This window comes from Nannobrachium achirus (assembly GCF_963921795.1).
Source record: "Nannobrachium achirus genome assembly, chromosome: 24".
In the NCBI taxonomy this organism is placed as follows: domain Eukaryota; kingdom Metazoa; phylum Chordata; class Actinopteri; order Myctophiformes; family Myctophidae; genus Nannobrachium; species Nannobrachium achirus.
Window position 1 is genome coordinate 31,296,294 of NC_137831.1, and position 18,136 is coordinate 31,314,429.

The 18,136-nt window shown below is 45.4% G+C and overlaps 1 protein-coding gene across 2 annotated transcripts in view; it reads right to left on the reverse strand.

The window, feature by feature from the left end:
* Nucleotides 1–18,136, reverse strand: part of als2b (alsin Rho guanine nucleotide exchange factor ALS2 b) — a 76,497-nt gene that overhangs the window by 37,547 nt on the left and 20,814 nt on the right. Inside the window, exons 9-16 of one of the 2 annotated variants that reach the window (XM_080720300.1) lie at nucleotides 17,006–17,102; nucleotides 16,027–16,104; nucleotides 15,046–15,327; nucleotides 14,235–14,406; nucleotides 13,719–13,908; nucleotides 12,474–12,539; nucleotides 11,008–11,170; nucleotides 547–678 (exon numbers count right to left, since the gene is read on the reverse strand). In XM_080720300.1, the coding sequence (XP_080576426.1) occupies nucleotides 547–678; nucleotides 11,008–11,170; nucleotides 12,474–12,539; nucleotides 13,719–13,908; nucleotides 14,235–14,406; nucleotides 15,046–15,327; nucleotides 16,027–16,104; nucleotides 17,006–17,102 (1,180 nt within the window). Of the gene's footprint in view, nucleotides 1–546; nucleotides 679–11,007; nucleotides 11,171–12,473; nucleotides 12,540–13,718; nucleotides 13,924–14,234; nucleotides 14,407–15,045; nucleotides 15,328–16,026; nucleotides 16,105–17,005; nucleotides 17,103–18,136 lie in introns of both variants that reach the window. The other variant, XM_080720299.1, reaches the window with a different exon arrangement.

The following is an 18,136-nucleotide window of genomic DNA, read 5'->3' on the forward strand; positions in this document are numbered from 1 at the left end:
AAAAACCTTAGAAGGATTCAAAAGACACTTATAGAATCGGGTCAAAATTCTAATTTTCACAATTAAAAAAAAATAGCAGATCTACATCGCGAGTTTCCCCGAGTTATTCCTATTGTTTGACGCCGCCAAACCCAAGTTTCCCGAGTTGGGGCCGAATTTGCTTTTTTTTCTTTGTTACTATTTACACCAGCCCCCATAAGTCACATCTGGCCATGAAAGATTGCGGTGCATCTTGGGAATGGGCTTATTGTGTCTAAAATTACATGTTTAGCCACTTGCATGCATGCCCCCAACCTGGGGGGTATGCATGCAAATCAAAATCGTTAAAATCACTAAAACAATAGAGAGAAGTAAATGAAAAACATCTTTTCTTTTCTCTAATGACCATCTAAAATATGAACCCTTGTTGTAAAAAAAAAAAAAAAAAATCGTCCTTTAAGTAAACTTTGGGTGTGAAAGGGGCCTAAAACTAAATTAAAATTAAAAAGACTATGACTAAAACTAAATCTAAATCAATACTGACACACACACACCCAGGCAGCATACCGTCATCTTGCCAGGGAAGCTCTTCCAGAAGTGGTAGGTGTAGTCTGCCTCCTTCCTCTTCCTCTTCAGGTGAAGGTCCAAGGCCTCGAACTTAGAGCAGCCGTCTTGCAGCCTCTGGTAGTCACTGGAGCTCTGCACACACGATTAATTGTCACTCAGATAATTGCGATTATGATTTTAACAGTGTTTTTGTCGTTGACAATCGCATTTCTGTTTGGCTAGCAGGCTTTGAGGTCGCACATGGCAGATATGACACACAACCTAAATTTACGAAGAAATGGCTGATATATTTGACAACTTTATACTTAAAAAAGAACATTGATAGTGGAAATAGCCGATCTACAAGCTCACAACTGGTCACACCGCAACACATTGTGAGCTTGTAGATCTGTTATTTACACTATTTTTGAAAATATATGCATTTTTCAACATGGAAACGCTTATGACGATTATGACAAAACAATTGCGATTATGTCAAATAATTGCGATTATACAATTATGTAATAATTGTGACAGGCCTACGAAATTTTGTTGACATTTATCTCAGCTCATGAGCACTAACAGCAGATCTATCAACATGTATACGCATCCCGCAGTTTAACCACTTAAACCTCAAACTTTGTTTGCTGAGAATAGCCATTCGACAAGCTCACAGCGTGTCACCTTACAACATGTTGTGAGCTTGCAAATCTAGCTTCTAGATCTTTTGGCGAATGTTAGGCCCCAGAATAGAGACACTAGAGGTCATGTGGTTAAAGGTCACAAGTCCAGACGATGGCATCCATATTCCTGCAGCTTTATGTACAGTAAGCAGGGCTAGGCAAGGTTAAAAAAAAAAAAAAAAGTACAGTCAACTACAACATTTTCGCTATCCTTACAATTCCAGCCGGCAGATTCGTCACATTGGGACACTGGAAGGAAAACTGCAGCCGAGAGTTCGGTGGAACAAATTGGAGTCAATGAGAACCAGGAAGGGATGGGACGATAATCGTTATTATCGTTTATAGTGATAAAAAACACTCACAATAATAGTATTGTGGAGTTGGTGGAGATTTATCCTCATAGACTGGAATCAATTCAACTTTTATTTGCCGAGCTGCATATCCGGTACAATTTAAACCGTCTATAATTGGTAAAAACTGACCTGGAAATAACATACTTGATACAGTCTTTTTTTCACTCTCTACCAAATCTCTTTGCCAAAAAATAGCCAATCTACAAGATCACGACCAGGATACCCCAGGATAATGGATGTTGGGAATATTTTGATTATCGCGATAATATCTTAAATCACAATTTCTTTGGTCACAATAATCGTGACATGAAATTGTCATATTGTCCCATCCCATAGAGCCAGGTGGACCTGCTTATGAACAAACAATATCGGCGATACTGCCAAGCTGGAAATTGCGTGTTTAGATGCCTCAATAACATTATACAGTGTGCAAAGAAGAAAATAAAAATAAAAAAGAGATATGTGACCAACTAACTGACAAAGGTCCCAATCGTTAAGAAATAGTGTTTGTTCACAAGCTGGTCCAACCGGCTCTCATCGACTCCAGTGTATTTCACCAGACTCCCGGTTCCAGTTTTGCCTCCCAAGCGCGTCAATGGCACCCGACTGGCCTGTGGACTGTCTGTACTTTCTTCTATCATAGCCTTGGGGCTACTAGGTGGTGCAAGCGAAGAACAAACATCCCAGAATAAGCAACATACCTGTACTTCTGCCTGTTTGTGTAGATGGGAGGGATGGAAAGAGAAATAGTGCGACGATTCGTAAGGATCAAAGCTAGTTCAGGGGGCGGTCCCAAGGGAGCGCGCGCGCGGAGGGGGGTGGGTCACTAGGTCCTGCCCCCCCCCTTACCCATAGTTCTTAGGGAAGTCAGATGGTGGGACTCAGCCTTGTTGCATAGCACTGCTGCTGCTGCTACGCATGGCTGTCTCGAAGGGGTTACTGGTTGTTTGTGCTGCTGACTTCTGCTTGGATCGTGTTTTTCGCTGCTGTCTATGCTGGGATCAAGGCAAGGTTGTATGGAAAAACACTGGGATTGTGGATTCGGGTGGACACTGCTGTGTTCTAGTCATAGACTGTAGAAGGGTTCTAGTACTGTTTCAACAAGTTTGTGGTCTCAGCGGATGTTGCTGATTCCCAGCTGATTTCTGCAGTGCAGTGCTGCTGATCCAATGCGGCAGTTGTTGTTGCTAAGCTAATTTTATGGTGCCTTTGTGGGCCATTGCTCTGCTACCGTTCGCTAAGGTAAACTCAGGTACTGTGCTGGTATCAGTGGCCGTGTGGCCTTATCTGCTAGTTGTTGAGTAAGCGTTTTCTCCATTCAGACAGTCAGCCAGGGGCTAGCTTTTGCTGTTGGTGGCCGGCTAGCTATAACTTCTTTACTAGTAGTTATTAGCTGGTAAAACGGCGTGCTATTCACATCCAAAGTACAAGTAATGGCCCGTGTGAAATCGTTGCCCCTTTGAACAGTAAATGACCTAATTCAGGAGGATTATTTTATGTAGGTTGCGTGTGTCCGTAAACAGCATCTACCTAACGTCTAGCTGCCCTCATTTGTTCCACATATTTTGTTATCGATGATGCTGTCCGTTCTGCTACTGCATGAGCTAGGGTTCATTCCAGCCATGAGCTGTTTGTTGATAGTCGGCTAGCTTACAACGCAGGACGCATGTAGCTAAAGACGTTGGCTATCGAACTGTAATGACTCTCAATCTGTCTACTCCATGGGAGTTGCGTGTGTCCGTAGTCAGCATCTACCTAGCATACAGGCTAGCAGAGGGTAACGTCACGAAGCGAAGGGTTGCGCATGTTCTGCGCATACTGAGCACAACGGGTAACGTAGCTCTAGCATTCAACCTCCTTGGCACGTGTCACTTGGTCCTTTAAGAGTCTTTTCGTTATTACATTATTTTATGTGCACGCGCAGTTTAATAAGGTAAGGATGCGCATGTACGATCAATGGCTATGCTTCACTCATGCCTACTATAAGGGTTGTGTGGGGTGTGTGCGTGTGGTTTTATGTAGCCCATTCAGTCACGCATTGTAGTCTGGCCGTCATAGCATCCGCTTATGAGTGGCAGTTGTTTTCAAGGGAGTTGCGGGTAGCTACAGCTAAAAGCATCCCCGTTGTCCCCGTTGCGTCATAGATCCTCTACTCTAAAGGCTTCTTGTAGCCCACCCCCACCTCCCATCCTGCTAATCATTCGCTAAGCAGCATGTAACAAGCTGCAGCGCGTCAGGCTTTCCTCTCAGTTTTAGGGTTTGACAGGCTCTATAACCAATGTTTTGTTCATGAGGATTTTGCCCGGTTTCAGTTAATGCTAGCTTTACCCAAGCTGCGGCTGCCTGCGGGCATAGCAGCCGATAATTACTGCCGATGCTACTCTTGGTAAAAACGCTAACATCTGTTTATGTTTGCAGCTCAGGTCGGAACTGCCACGCGTCTGTTGCTAACATCAGGGCGGCTTCAAGTGTAACAGTGTTAAAGGTGAAGTCATTGGATATTGTCCACTATCGAGCTGCCGTATTTGTTTCAATCTAGGGTTATAGTTTGGGATCACCGCGTATCGCACTGCATGTCCTTGTGGTGTTTCCGTAGCTGCGGCACTCAAGCTAATAATTACAGCTAAGGCTACTGCTAGTGAAAATGACGAGTGTTTATCTTTACCATCACGGTAAAGCGGCCACAGGACTGTTGCTATCATGTTCACCATTGCAGCTCCAGGATAAAGGCTGCTAACGCCATGCTTTCTTTTCAGCTTCAGGCTAAAGTGCTACATGTCTGTTGCTAACATTACTTCATCACTACAGATCCATGCCGGAGCTGTGGCAGGCCCGCTACTACAGCATCATGTTATCATGGCAGCTTCAGGCTAAAGTGCTACAGGTCTGTTGCTAACATTATTATGTCACTACAGATCCATGCCGGAGCTGTGGCAGGCCCACTACTACAGCATCATGTTATCATGGCAGCTTCAGGCTAAAGTGCTACAGGTCTGTTGCTAACATTATGTCACTACAGATCCATGCCGGAGCTGCGGCAGGCCCGCTACTACAGCATCATGTTATCATGGCAGCTGCAGGCTAAGCTGCAACATGTTCCGCTAACAGTGTGTTTTCTTCATAGCTTCGTGCTGCGGCTGCTACATGCCTGCTAACATCATGTTTTTCAGATTCAGGCTGGAGCGGCTGCATGTATGTCTTTGCAGCGTCATGCCGCAGCCGCTGCGTTTTTTCTACTAACATGTCATCTCTATAGCTTCGTCCACGGCTGTATAATACCATGAAGCCAGTCAGGAGTCGATTGGCACTGCAGAGGGCTCTGCTGCTACAGCATCAGCTAACGCAAGCAAGGCGGTCGGCACGCCCGCCAACCCACCGCCCACCCGCCTGCCGGCATGCCGCCAGCCCGCCGCATCGTGCGGGAAGCTGGCGGGGCGCAGGCCCGTTTTCCGGGGGCGTTGTCATGCTGCAACACGCCGACGCCGGTCACGCCGCCATCATGCCGCGAAGGAACCCGGGAACAGCAGTTCCAGCACCAGCGGCGGGAACTCCATTCCTCTCACCAGCGACGGCTATCCCGGAAGCATTGTGGAGCCAGACTCTAGAAGGTAAATAGCGGCGCATTTGCTTGTTCGGTTCTGTTGGGGTGTCAGTTGCTCTCCAAGCTGGGAAATAATGGGTAGCCATAGTTAGATAGCAGTACATTCGCTCGTTCTGTTTGTTGGGTTTTAGCCGCTCTCTTGCATTGCTTGACTTAAAAGTCAAGATGTGGTTTGGGTTGAGTTTTTATATGTGCTTCAGCGGACTCTACAGCAGAACTAACCCACTTTTCCGTCCTTTATTTCCATGCCGAAACACCTGGTCATCCGCCTGATGTCTGCTCCCGACGCCGGGCACCCATGACACGCACCTGGTTCGGCATAAAACCGAGAGCTGCGGCCTGCCCACCCAGCTGGCTGCCTGCACGCCGGCCCCCCCGCCCGACAGCCTGTCTCCCAAACCCTTGCACAGCTCTCTCTCTGGACCGGTGCAGCGACAACAGCAGTGCTCCGGGTGCCGTCATCAACCATGGAATCCTTTAGCCATCGGCAGCTATGTCCGTTCATCACACTCTGCATATGAAGTCCAGCACGCCCAGCTGTCAATGAGCATCAAGCCCACGCAACTCAGGACTGAAGCGGCCGCACCATTAGCACAGGTTTAGAAGGTTACATTATGCGGTTCTGCTTCAGCGTATACCTGTTAAGGTTGTGTGTTTTATTGCTGCCTCTCACATGTATGGGTTTATTGCTGTGTTGCACATGTATGTAAAATGCAAGGCAAGGTGTCCTTTAAGGTTACACCAGTACAGTTGCTGCTCTGCTTCGGCGTATACCTGATATATTTGTGTGTTTTTCGTGCTGCCTATCTGCTGCGCTTCACAGGTCTTAAATTAGTGTTATACTTAGTGGCTCCTGCCCACTATAGCTTCGCTAAAAGTAGAGCTACCTTCTTATCGCTGGTTGGCTTTAGGCAAGCTGCTAGTATTAATACATTCGGTACTACCGTGCATTTTCCTTGCTGGCTCATTCTAGTATACAATAGCGCTCTAGAGTACTAGAGTCGGTCAGTAGGTATAGTGTAATTGCTCCGGCTCAGCAGTAATCACGCATTCATTCGCTGTTGCTTTAGTATTCCATAGCGCTCTAAAGCTTTAGGTTAGGCGGTACATAGTTTAGTTGCCCCCCGCTCCGCAGTAAGGTTAAAAGGTATTGCTTAGATTACAGCCAAGCTGCCTCCTTCGCCGTTGGCTAGCACTGGCATAAGATTATTATTCTGAATAAACGGTGCTCACCACTGCTTCTGGTTCTGCTGTCAGTTATATAGTTTTCAGTGATGCTGCTCCCGTTATTCACTTGGGCCGTTTAGCAGTACTGCAAGTTAGATAGTTTCAGTATTGCTGCAAGTTAGATATGTCAGTGCTGCCGCACTATATTAGGCCACTGTGTTGCTGATAGGTTTGCTCGTTCTAGGTTAATTGCATTGCTGCGCGCTCCAATATTTCTATCATGCAAAAGCTAGGTGGTTGCTGGGGTGTTAGTTAGGTAGGATGTGAAGCTGTATGGCGCTGTAGTTATATGAATTAAAGGTTTCATCGCTGCTTCTGGTTCTGCTGTCTATATATATATACGTCCATGTTGCTGCTCCCGCTTTTCTCTAGGGTGTTTTAGTATGGCTTCAGTCAGATTGCAGTATATCGTTATAGTCAGCAGTACCACCTTCCTCACCGTTGGTTCGGTCTGCCAGCTGCTAACATTCTTAATTATTAAATTGCTTTAGCAGTACTTATAGCGTTTTTGGCAAGCTGCCAATATCATTGCTTAGTATTTTGCCTTAGTAATATTCGCTCTGCCAGATGCTAATATGCTTAATTATTATTTTTGCGTTAGCAGGAAAGGCAGTTCATAGTTTGCCCCGCAGTAATGATAACTTAATTGCTAGAGTCACAGCAGAGCTGCCTTCCTCGCAGTTGGCTAGCACTGGCATGGGATTCTGAGATTTTGGCGTGCTTTGGGGGTTTGTAGTTTTGGGGGGTATCGGGCCAGGGCTCGCTGTAACTAAATTATGCCCTCGATGCTCATGGTAACATGAGGATCGTGGGTTCAGCGAGCCATGGCCCGAGGCAGAACCCCATGCCAAACCATGCTAACTTAGGCTATAGATTCTATGCTGTCTTATAGTAGAGCTAAGGTAGGCTGCCAATACTATGCGCTTAGATATAGGCTTAGATTCTATGCTGTCTCTATAGTAGGGTGCTCAATATGCCATGCTGTGTGATGCTTGCTTTCTGCCTTCATTCTGGTCAATAAAGTATATCTTAACCCAAGTGATCGTCTCCTGAAATAGTGCGACGATTCGTAAGGATCAAAGCTAGTTCAGGGGGCGGTCCCAAGGGAGCGCGCGCGCGGAGGGGGGTGGGTCACTAGGTCCTGCCCCCCCCCTTACCCATAGTTCTTAGGGAAGTCAGATGGTGGGACTCAGTCTTGTTGCATAGCACTGCCCCGCCACCACCCCAGCGCCACCTTCAGGTTCTGCCTTTGATCCCCCTCGGGGGGTATCGGACCGGTGCAGCGACAACAGCAGTGCTCCGGGTGCCGTCATCAACCATGGAATCCTTTAGCCATCGGCAGCTATGTCCGTTCATCACACTCTGCATATGAAGTCCAGCACGCCCAGCTGTCAATGAGCATCAAGCCCACGCAACTCAGGACTGAAGCGGCCGCACCATTAGCACAGGTTTAGAAGGTTACATTATGCGGTTCTGCTTCAGCGTATACCTGTTAAGGTTGTGTGTTTTATTGCTGCCTCTCACATGTATGGGTTTATTGCTGTGTTGCACATGTATGTAAAATGCAAGGCAAGGTGTCCTTTAAGGTTACACCAGTACAGTTGCTGCTCTGCTTCGGCGTATACCTGATATATTTGTGTGTTTTTCGTGCTGCCTATCTGCTGCGCTTCACAGGTCTTAAATTAGTGTTATACTTAGTGGCTCCTGCCCACTATAGCTTCGCTAAAAGTAGAGCTACCTTCTTATCGCTGGTTGGCTTTAGGCAAGCTGCTAGTATTAATACATTCGGTACTACCGTGCATTTTCCTTGCTGGCTCATTCTAGTATACAATAGCGCTCTAGAGTACTAGAGTCGGTCAGTAGGTATAGTGTAATTGCTCCGGCTCAGCAGTAATCGCGCATTCATTCGCTGTTGCTTTAGTATTCCATAGCGCTCTAAAGCTTTAGGTTAGGCGGTACATAGTTTAGTTGCCCCCCGCTCCGCAGTAAGGTTAAAAGGTATTGCTTAGATTACAGCCAAGCTGCCTCCTTCGCCGTTGGCTAGCACTGGCATAAGATTATTATTCTGAATAAACGGTGCTCACCACTGCTTCTGGTTCTGCTGTCAGTTATATAGTTTTCAGTGATGCTGCTCCCGTTATTCACTTGGGCCGTTTAGCAGTACTGCAAGTTAGATAGTTTCAGTATTGCTGCAAGTTAGATATGTCAGTGCTGCCGCACTATATTAGGCCACTGTGTTGCTGATAGGTTTGCTCGTTCTAGGTTAATTGCATTGCTGCGCGCTCCAATATTTCTATCATGCAAAAGCTAGGTGGTTGCTGGGGTGTTAGTTAGGTAGGATGTGAAGCTGTATGGCGCTGTAGTTATATGAATTAAAGGTTTCATCGCTGCTTCTGGTTCTGCTGTCTATATATATATACGTCCATGTTGCTGCTCCCGCTTTTCTCTAGGGTGTTTTAGTATGGCTTCAGTCAGATTGCAGTATATCGTTATAGTCAGCAGTACCACCTTCCTCACCGTTGGTTCGGTCTGCCAGCTGCTAACATTCTTAATTATTAAATTGCTTTAGCAGTACTTATAGCGTTTTTGGCAAGCTGCCAATATCATTGCTTAGTATTTTGCCTTAGTAATATTCGCTCTGCCAGATGCTAATATGCTTAATTATTATTTTTGCGTTAGCAGGAAAGGCAGTTCATAGTTTGCCCCGCAGTAATGATAACTTAATTGCTAGAGTCACAGCAGAGCTGCCTTCCTCGCAGTTGGCTAGCACTGGCATGGGATTCTGAGATTTTGGCGTGCTTTGGGGGTTTGTAGTTTTGGGGGGTATCGGGCCAGGGCTCGCTGTAACTAAATTATGCCCTCGATGCTCATGGTAACATGAGGATCGTGGGTTCAGCGAGCCATGGCCCGAGGCAGAACCCCATGCCAAACCATGCTAACTTAGGCTATAGATTCTATGCTGTCTTATAGTAGAGCTAAGGTAGGCTGCCAATACTATGCGCTTAGATATAGGCTTAGATTCTATGCTGTCTCTATAGTAGGGTGCTCAATATGCCATGCTGTGTGATGCTTGCTTTCTGCCTTCATTCTGGTCAATAAAGTATATCTTAACCCAAGTGATCGTCTCCTGAAATAGTGCGACGATTCGTAAGGATCAAAGCTAGTTCAGGGGGCGGTCCCAAGGGAGCGCGCGCGCGGAGGGGGGTGGGTCACTAGGTCCTGCCCCCCCCCTTACCCATAGTTCTTAGGGAAGTCAGATGGTGGGACTCAGTCTTGTTGCATAGCACTGCCCCGCCACCACCCCAGCGCCACCTTCAGGTTCTGCCTTTGATCCCCCTCGGGGGGTATCGGGCCAGGGCTCGCTGTAACTAAATTATGCCCTCGATGCTCATGGTAACATGAGGATCGTGGGTTCAGCGAGCCATGGCCCGAGGCAGAACCCCATGCCAGACCATGCTAACTTAGGCTATAGATTCTATGCTGTCTTATAGTAGAGCTAAGGTAGGCTGCCAATACTATGCGCTTAGATATAGGCTTAGATTCTATGCTGTCTCTATAGTAGGGTGCTCAATATGCCATGCTGTGTGATGCTTGCTTTCTGCCTTCATTCTGGTCAATAAAGTATATCTTAACCCAAGTGATCGTCTCCTGAACTGTGTTATGTGATTCATAACCAGTCACCTTGATGAGCATCAGTTTCAGTTTAACTGTACTTCCCATGATGCATTGTTTTGTTCTGCACTTGACTTAATATTTTATATTTTACATTCACTTAGAATCACAAGCATAGCACATGGAACAATGACAAGCATTCGAATTCCGGTGAAATTGTATATGATCCGTCGAGAATAGGGATGCGCCGATATATCGGGCAAACATAGATATCGGACAATATTTTCCGTTATTGATCAATATCGCAATCGACAAATAAAGCTGACATTAACCGATGGCAGTACAGTAGCCGATATTTATCTGTTGTTGATAAGCATGCATTTTGCGATGGCCATGTTGCTGTGTTGGTTATCTGCAGCCTACCAAGAGAGTAGATTCTGAACAGTTATTTCTTATAATAATTTATTTGTTTCCCTGGCCCAAATAATAATACCAAAAACTAAATAAACAAATATCGGTATCAGCATCAGCTAAATTGTTATTTTAAACATCGTATCGGCCTCATGCTTCCTTCTAAGCATGAGTCGTCCAAGCCGCTAATTTTCATCTGACAGGGGAGCGATTCCCCGGCTGGACGTAGCGCGTGGAAGGAACACGTTATTCCAACCAGTTCCTTTCCCCTGCATCAGGCGCCCCAGCTGACCAGGGGGAAGCAGTAAAGAGACCAGGATCACTGCATGTTTTTTGTGAGGGTACCTACCTAGCCTAGGGGACATGGGGAGAACATGCAAACTCCACACAGAAAGGCCCCTTTGCCAACCCCACTTAGGGTATGGGCACTGATGTTGCGGAGGAGAGAACACGCGTTTACCACCCACAGCGTCCCCAGCGTGAATCGAACCCAGGACCTTCTAGCTGTGAGGCGACAGCACTACCAACTGTGCCACCGTGCCCACTCATTATCTTTTTATGAATGGCATATATTCCGGTCCTTGTTGTGACGTACCACCTCGAAGCAGGTGGCCAGCTTGAGCAGCAGGCGTCCGTACTCGTGGAGGTGTCGCACCGGCAGGTAGAAGAGCGCCGCCAGCAGGTCGGCGGTGGGCGCGCACTCCTCGCTGCTCTCCGCCAACTTGAGGAGCAGCTCAGGACTCTTCCCAAAGAAATCTCTGCAGGCCAATGGAGAGAGCATGGATTAAACCCATTAAGACCTCAAACCACTTTAACCGTTATGTTATGCTTTAACTATTGAAAAATAGCAGATATACAAGCTCACAGCGTGGCACCGAGTGCCGCGCTGCGTTTTGCTAATCTTTGAATGTATATTTTAAAGCGAACATTTGTAACTCAAATATTCGCTTCTTGGGGGGGGGGCCCTGATACATAATATTTCGAGATGGAGGTCAGTGGCCAAATACCCATAATTCTAGGGGTTCTTGACATGAAAGAGTTTGAGAACCACTGAGAAGGATTTAGAAGACATGTATAGAATCGGGTCAAAAATATTCAAAGTCTTGCACAAATTTTCATGATTTTTCGAAAATAGCAGATGCCGAGTGAGCGTGTAGATCTGCTATTTTCGAAAAATCATGAACATTTTTGAAAGACTTTTTGACACGATTCTGTAAATGAAAAATGTTTTAGTCATTTGGATTCCGAAAAAAACAGCATGTCTTCTATGGAAGCACCAAAAATATCAGATCCACAAGCTCACAACAGTGTTGTGAGCTTGTAGATCGGTTATTATCGGTTAATAGTTATTTTTAAGATGAAAGAGTATCTGAAGTGGTTAAACAGAATAATACATGTTTAGAGGCATCGGCCATAAGCATGAATGGTGTCGGAAATGTGATTTATTCAACTGGTTGTCTCTATGTAGGACAGTAGCAACAAAAGGTTTGATGATGAAACCTAACATCATCATTACATTGTCAGTCATGAGATTTCATTTTGATTTTGTTTTTTTGAGCGAGAGGGAGATTTAGGCCTAGGCCAGATGGAGCTGGATATTTCAAATATCTTGGTTTTTCAGATATTCACATAGAAAAATATCTAGGTCCACATGACAAAGATATCTAGGTCTAAAATAATCTGAGTCCCCAGACCTCCACTAGGGGGACAAGCACACACACAGTAAAGTCTTCAGAGATATCCGGGTTCCATGTCTACTACACGGATCGACTGAATCGGATATTTTTCAATGCCTCCACTTATCTATCCGGTTTAAAAAATATCCAGCTTCGCAGCCAAAATATCCAGCTTTGTGTGGCTGCAAGCCCCAACCACATAAAAAAATGTCTAGCAAATGTCTAGCTTCAGAAATATCCAGCTCCGTGTAGCCGGCACCTTAGTGGGTTTGAGGCATGTGGGTTTTGTGTGTGTGTGTGTGTGTGTGTGTGTGTGTGTGTGTGTGTGTGTGTGTGTGTGTGTGTGTGTGTGTGTGTGTGTGTGCGTGCGTGTGTACACACTCACAGTGAGGGCTTGGTTAGCGTCTGAAACCCTCCCATCACCTGGAAGTTGCCCACCGAGTTGCAATACCTTGGAAAGAGAGATGGAAGAATTCTGAGGATAAACGACAAAAAAACCTTTTATAGAGAATGATTACCCAAGCGTTCTGGTGTTTAGCCATGCTTTCCATGTGTTTCCCAGGATTTTCACGCGCGCGCGTATGTGTGTGAGAGATAAATTAACATGGCTTTTTTTGCATCATGCTACAAAAATCACAATGTCATAATCACAAACATGTCCACTGAACAAACAAAACTTAGCAACTGTTAACAAATGTAGCTGCTTGTAGCAACTCTCCTCCACCATGGTGCCTTTTCTGAATCAATAATAAGCAACAGAACTACATTTTTTCCAGAGCAGGACTTGAACTATGCACTTCTATGTAATGGATAAAAAAAAAAGCCCTCAGCAGATTAGTCTGGTCCCGCACCGTTGTGATTGGATTTAGCTGCCATCAATCAGGGCCCAGTATGCAAATACGGGGCGGGTTTATCACCAGAGGCATTTTTTTATCCGCCCCTTGGAAATGCAGGTTCCACTCCACACACATTGTCCAGATTCCAGACTAATATCTACGCAGTTATATTAGTAGTTTCTATATTTGTTGCGTGACACCACACTGAACAAAGCATTATCAAGTCAATACTGGAGATAAGGCGAGGGCAAGTTCAGGAGAGTTTGGACAAGACAATTCTCTTGAATGCTGCCTTCAGGTATGGCATGGAAAGAGGGCATTTGCATTTCTTTCACCACAGTAAAAACTGCATTGATGGTCTGGAGAGGGCACTGTTTACAGACAGGTGAAAGGGCAGGTGCTCAAGCCCCCTTTGATGCCTATCTGTGCACGTGCCTGCTAGGGCTGTCACAATTATTACATAATCGTCTAATCGCAATTACTTGACATAATCGCGATTATTTTTCATAATCGTCATAATCGTTTCCATGTTGAAAAATGTTCATATACATATTTTTTAAGTAAAACATTGTGGAAATAGCAGATCTGCAAGCTCACAACGCATCGCATTGCGACGCGTTTTGAGCTTGTAGATCGGCTATTAATTAAATCGTTAATCGGCTATTAATTAAATCGTTAATCGGCTATTAATTAAATCGTTAATCGCAATTATTTGAGTGACAATTAATCGTCATGTAAAATGTCCTAATCGTGATAGCCCTAGTGCCTGCTCTCTGCATGATATGAACACCTACTCGTGGTAAGACTCCATGAAGATGGCGGCGTGGTCCAACATGAGCAGGCCCTTGACGTCGCGGCCGCGCCGCAGGTTGGCGGTGAGGCTGGCCGAGTGCTGCCCCGTCAGGTGGCACAGGAGGCCGAACCGGGACGCCAGGGTCTGGAGGAGACCCAGCAGCGTGGGCCCCAGGGCCGTGCTCAGGTTCTCTGCAGAAAAAACACCTAAGGACACTCAAAATCACCTACTAAACCAGTGGTTTTCACATCTTTTCATGCCAAGGACCCCGGAATTGACACTTATTAGCCCGCGGACCACCATTTGAAAAGATATGCCAGGGACCCCCATGTATAAGAGAAGTTTTTTATGCCTCTAGCAGTGATTCTCAAGCATTTTAATTCCAAGGACCCCCATGCAGTTTGACATGGTTTAGGCTACGGACCCCCATTTAAAATAGGATTAATTTGGGGGTGGCGGCCTGAAAAGGTTGAGAACCACTGCTCTAAGTCTTTGCCTCCATAACTGTGCCGCTCACCCATCTCCAGCAGGGGGCGCAGTATCTGCGTCTTGATGCTGCAGAGCTTGCAGTAGAACTTCCTCTCTGCCGAGGCCAGCTCGTGGAGGCTGGCGATGAAGCCCATGACGTTACGGTCTGACAGCGCCACGCACCGCTGCCCGCCTGCGAACACGCCACTCACATAGCCCAGCTGGCACGCATGCACGCATGTATGCACGCATGTATGCACGCACGCACGCACGCACACGCACGCGCACACACACACACACACACACACACACACACACACACACACACACACACACACACACACACACACACACACACACACACACACACAGTGTCATAAAATAATGCACACATGGAAACACACACATGCATGCGGTGTACAGTACAGTATAAACACATGGATTTTCAATATAATTAGAGTGCAGGTTTTGTAAATGTTCATGGAAAAATGTAGACATTTCTCCGTTAGAACACTTCATTTGTTGAAGTCACTTGATAAATACTTAAAAGCTTTAGAAATTAGAATGTATTCAGTGTTCCCACACATTTTTACCAATTAATTTCCAAACTTTTCCAAAACCTTTCCAGAATATTTAACCCAATTTCCAGGACTATATAACAATAATTCAGCGCAATAATGAGTCTCTTACACTTATGTGCCCAAAGACAGGCAGTGTAGCAAAACTAAAGCTGCTAACGGGCATGCACGTGCCCACGTCAAAAGGTAAGGAATATCTTAAATATGTCTCTTTGGTCACAATAATCGTGACATTGACATCTCATATCGTCCCATCCCTAGCGTCCCCTCTCTCTTCCTTACGTTCATGCAGAAAGGCAGAAGGACCGGCTGCCGAGTGTAGCCTCCGGCCTGCTCCTCCTCCTCCTCCTCCGGTTGCCCCTCGCTCCTCTTCTCCCCCTCGCCTCCCTCCTCCTCCCGGGTGGGGGGTTCCCTGGCCACCGTGGCGGCGGAGCCCTCCGGGGCGCCCTCTTTCACCTGCTGCCCGCTGTAGTAGAGGATGGGCTGCATGCAGTCTCCGTCGGCCAGGAGCAGCGTGTGCTTCTCCCCTGCCGCCACGTCCCACACCCTGATGCCCTCCGACAGCTGGGGATGGATGGGAGAGGAGGCAGATCCAATTAGTGGACGGACACAGAGAGAGAGTTATTACTACATTATCACTCTGGAAGGCCTGCTGCTGGTGAGATTGATGACAGAGATATAATTGTCATCTTGAAACAGAGAACAGAGAGGCTTGGAATCAGGGGGGCAGGTGCCAGGATTTAAAATTGGCCGCTAGTTGCGCTGTTCTGGTACCAGAAGCAACATGTTCTCCATAGGATTCCATTCTATTCCCCCGAACATTTGATTTTGTTACCTTAATAAACATTGTCATACAGTAAGTACTTTTGGTTCCTGTTGCTAGTTTAAAGCCTTGTTTCAATCACCATGATATGCGTTTTGCGAAAATATGTGACCGTTGGAAGCCAATAGCATTCGAGATGGTACCATTTCTACCAATGAACGTTGATTTCTACAATGATGGCGGCACTCGTACAAGGGACAAAAAAACGCAGCATAGAAACCAATGGCACACACAAAGACGGACAGATCAAAGATCAAATAGGGAGCTGTCGTTTGGAGCTGCCGTTGTATCCCCGCCCTTTTATCCCTTGGAACGCACAGGGCTAGAAACACACAGGCTTCCGTTACAGACTGATACTATAAAATGACAAAAAAAAAAACATTTTTGATTGAGATTCAGTAGGACAATCAATCATCATTAAGGCGAGCAATGTTTCGTACCTTAGCGAGGCGAGGAATGGTGCTGGGAGACTCCATGTGTCCCAGCTGTCCTGAGCTGTTACTGCCCCACGAGAACACCTGCGGGGCACAAAGAAACATCATCAGTTAGAAGAATCCTTGGTAATGGAAGTTGCTCCAGATGGAGCAGCGAACAGAACAACCTGGAACGCATTATTACGCCTAATTACTTTAACCATTATTTTATGCTTTAACTATTAAAAAATAGCTGATATACAAGCTCACGGCAGGCTTGTAGATCTGCTATTTTTGAGAAATCATGACAATTTCAGGAAGTCTTTAGAATATATTGACCCGATTCTAATGTCTCCTAAATCCGAACAGGTTTTTGAAAAATGCTTGTTTCTATATCAGTGGTTCTCAAACTTTTTCATGTTGAGGACCCCTTAGAATTATGTGTATTTGGCCGCCGACCCCCATATCAAAATATGTTGTTCCAGGGACCCCCCCAGAAGCAAATATTTGAGTTACAAATGTTAACTAAAAAAGGTGCAATTGGAAATTACAAGTGTGGTTGCTGACGGTTGCTGACTATATTCTACAGTAAGCTAACTGTCATGTGAAACTCGACCAATTGATTCCCACTCCCATTGATTCCTTATTGATTCCCACTTCCATTGATTCCCTATTGATTCCCTTCCCGGACAGAAGTCTGTCTGTCTGTCAATTTCCAATGGCAGCGGAAAAGTTACCCTAATAATAAATAAAGTTTCCCCAGGACTATAATGTGTTGCCCTGTTGGGCAACCACACTAAAAAGATATATTCAAAGATTTGCAAAAATAAAATCAAGATTAAAAAAAAAATAGCAGATCTACAAGCTTGCAGCGTGGCACTCTGTGCTGTGAGCTTGTAGATCTGCTATTTTTCAAGAGCTAAAGTATCAAATATTTCCAGGTCTTAATTCCAGTTGATTTAAGAGTCAACTGGAGGGCTGTACAATGCTTGGAAGTGGAACTAACCTGAGACTGAGCCGTCAGGGCCAGGGAGTGGTGAGCCCCCGCAGACACACGGACCACCTCCTTGTTGCTCAGGCTCTTGATGCACAGCGGCTGGAGCCTGAACACAAGAGGACTTACTGGAGTCAATCCGTATTATATACCCCTGTTGTTTTTGTTTCTTATTAAAGAAGTGTGTCCTTTCAGTACATGGATTGTCCATCAGTAGCCATTAATGAACTCATGTACTAGTTTGCCTGCGATAGCAATATAACTCTTAGGGCTGTCACGATTATGACATTTTACATGACGATTATTTGTCACTCAAATAATTGCGATTAACGATTTAATTGTGTTTTTGTCGTTGACAATTACATTTCTGCTTTTAAGTTGCACATGGTAGATATGACACATAATTACTGACATATTTGACAACTTTATACTTAAAAAAGAAAATCGATAGTGGAAATAGCCGATCTACAAGCTCACAACGCGTCGCGATGCGACGCGTTGTGAGCTTGTAGGTCTGATCTGCCATTTCCACTATTTTTGACCTTTTATTTAAATATATGAACATTTTTCAACATGGAAACGATTATGAAAAATAATCACGATTATATCCAAAAATCACGATTAGACGATTATGTAATAATTGTGACAGCCCTAATAACTCTCTCTCTCTTCCTCTGATCTGGCAGTACTGTTGGTTGCAAAACAACCAAGGCCTCTTTTAACCCCCTCACCAGACCCCAGGGTTCTTACAGATATTATTCATTGACCCTCATAAAAGAAAACCATGATGTACATGATTTATAGGGGGAAAACTAAATAAAATAAACACGTTATTGACAATAACATAACTACTAGAGGTGTTAAGTCACACACAATTCTAATTCACCCTTGAGAGTAAACATTTCTCCCGAACTGGTCTGTTTAGACACTGAAGAGACGAATAGGGAAGATAAGATATAACGAAAGAGAGACACAACGCAGCTCAGGCGGTTTGGTTTAGATCGATTTAGCCCACATTAGCTCAAAATCGAGTTGCATTTAATTCAGTTTAGTTTGCTTTAAAAAAAAAAGGAACACACTTCTCCGTTACAGCCAAAAAGAAAGCACAGCAAAGAATCACAGTGCGTCTCACCACAGATAACT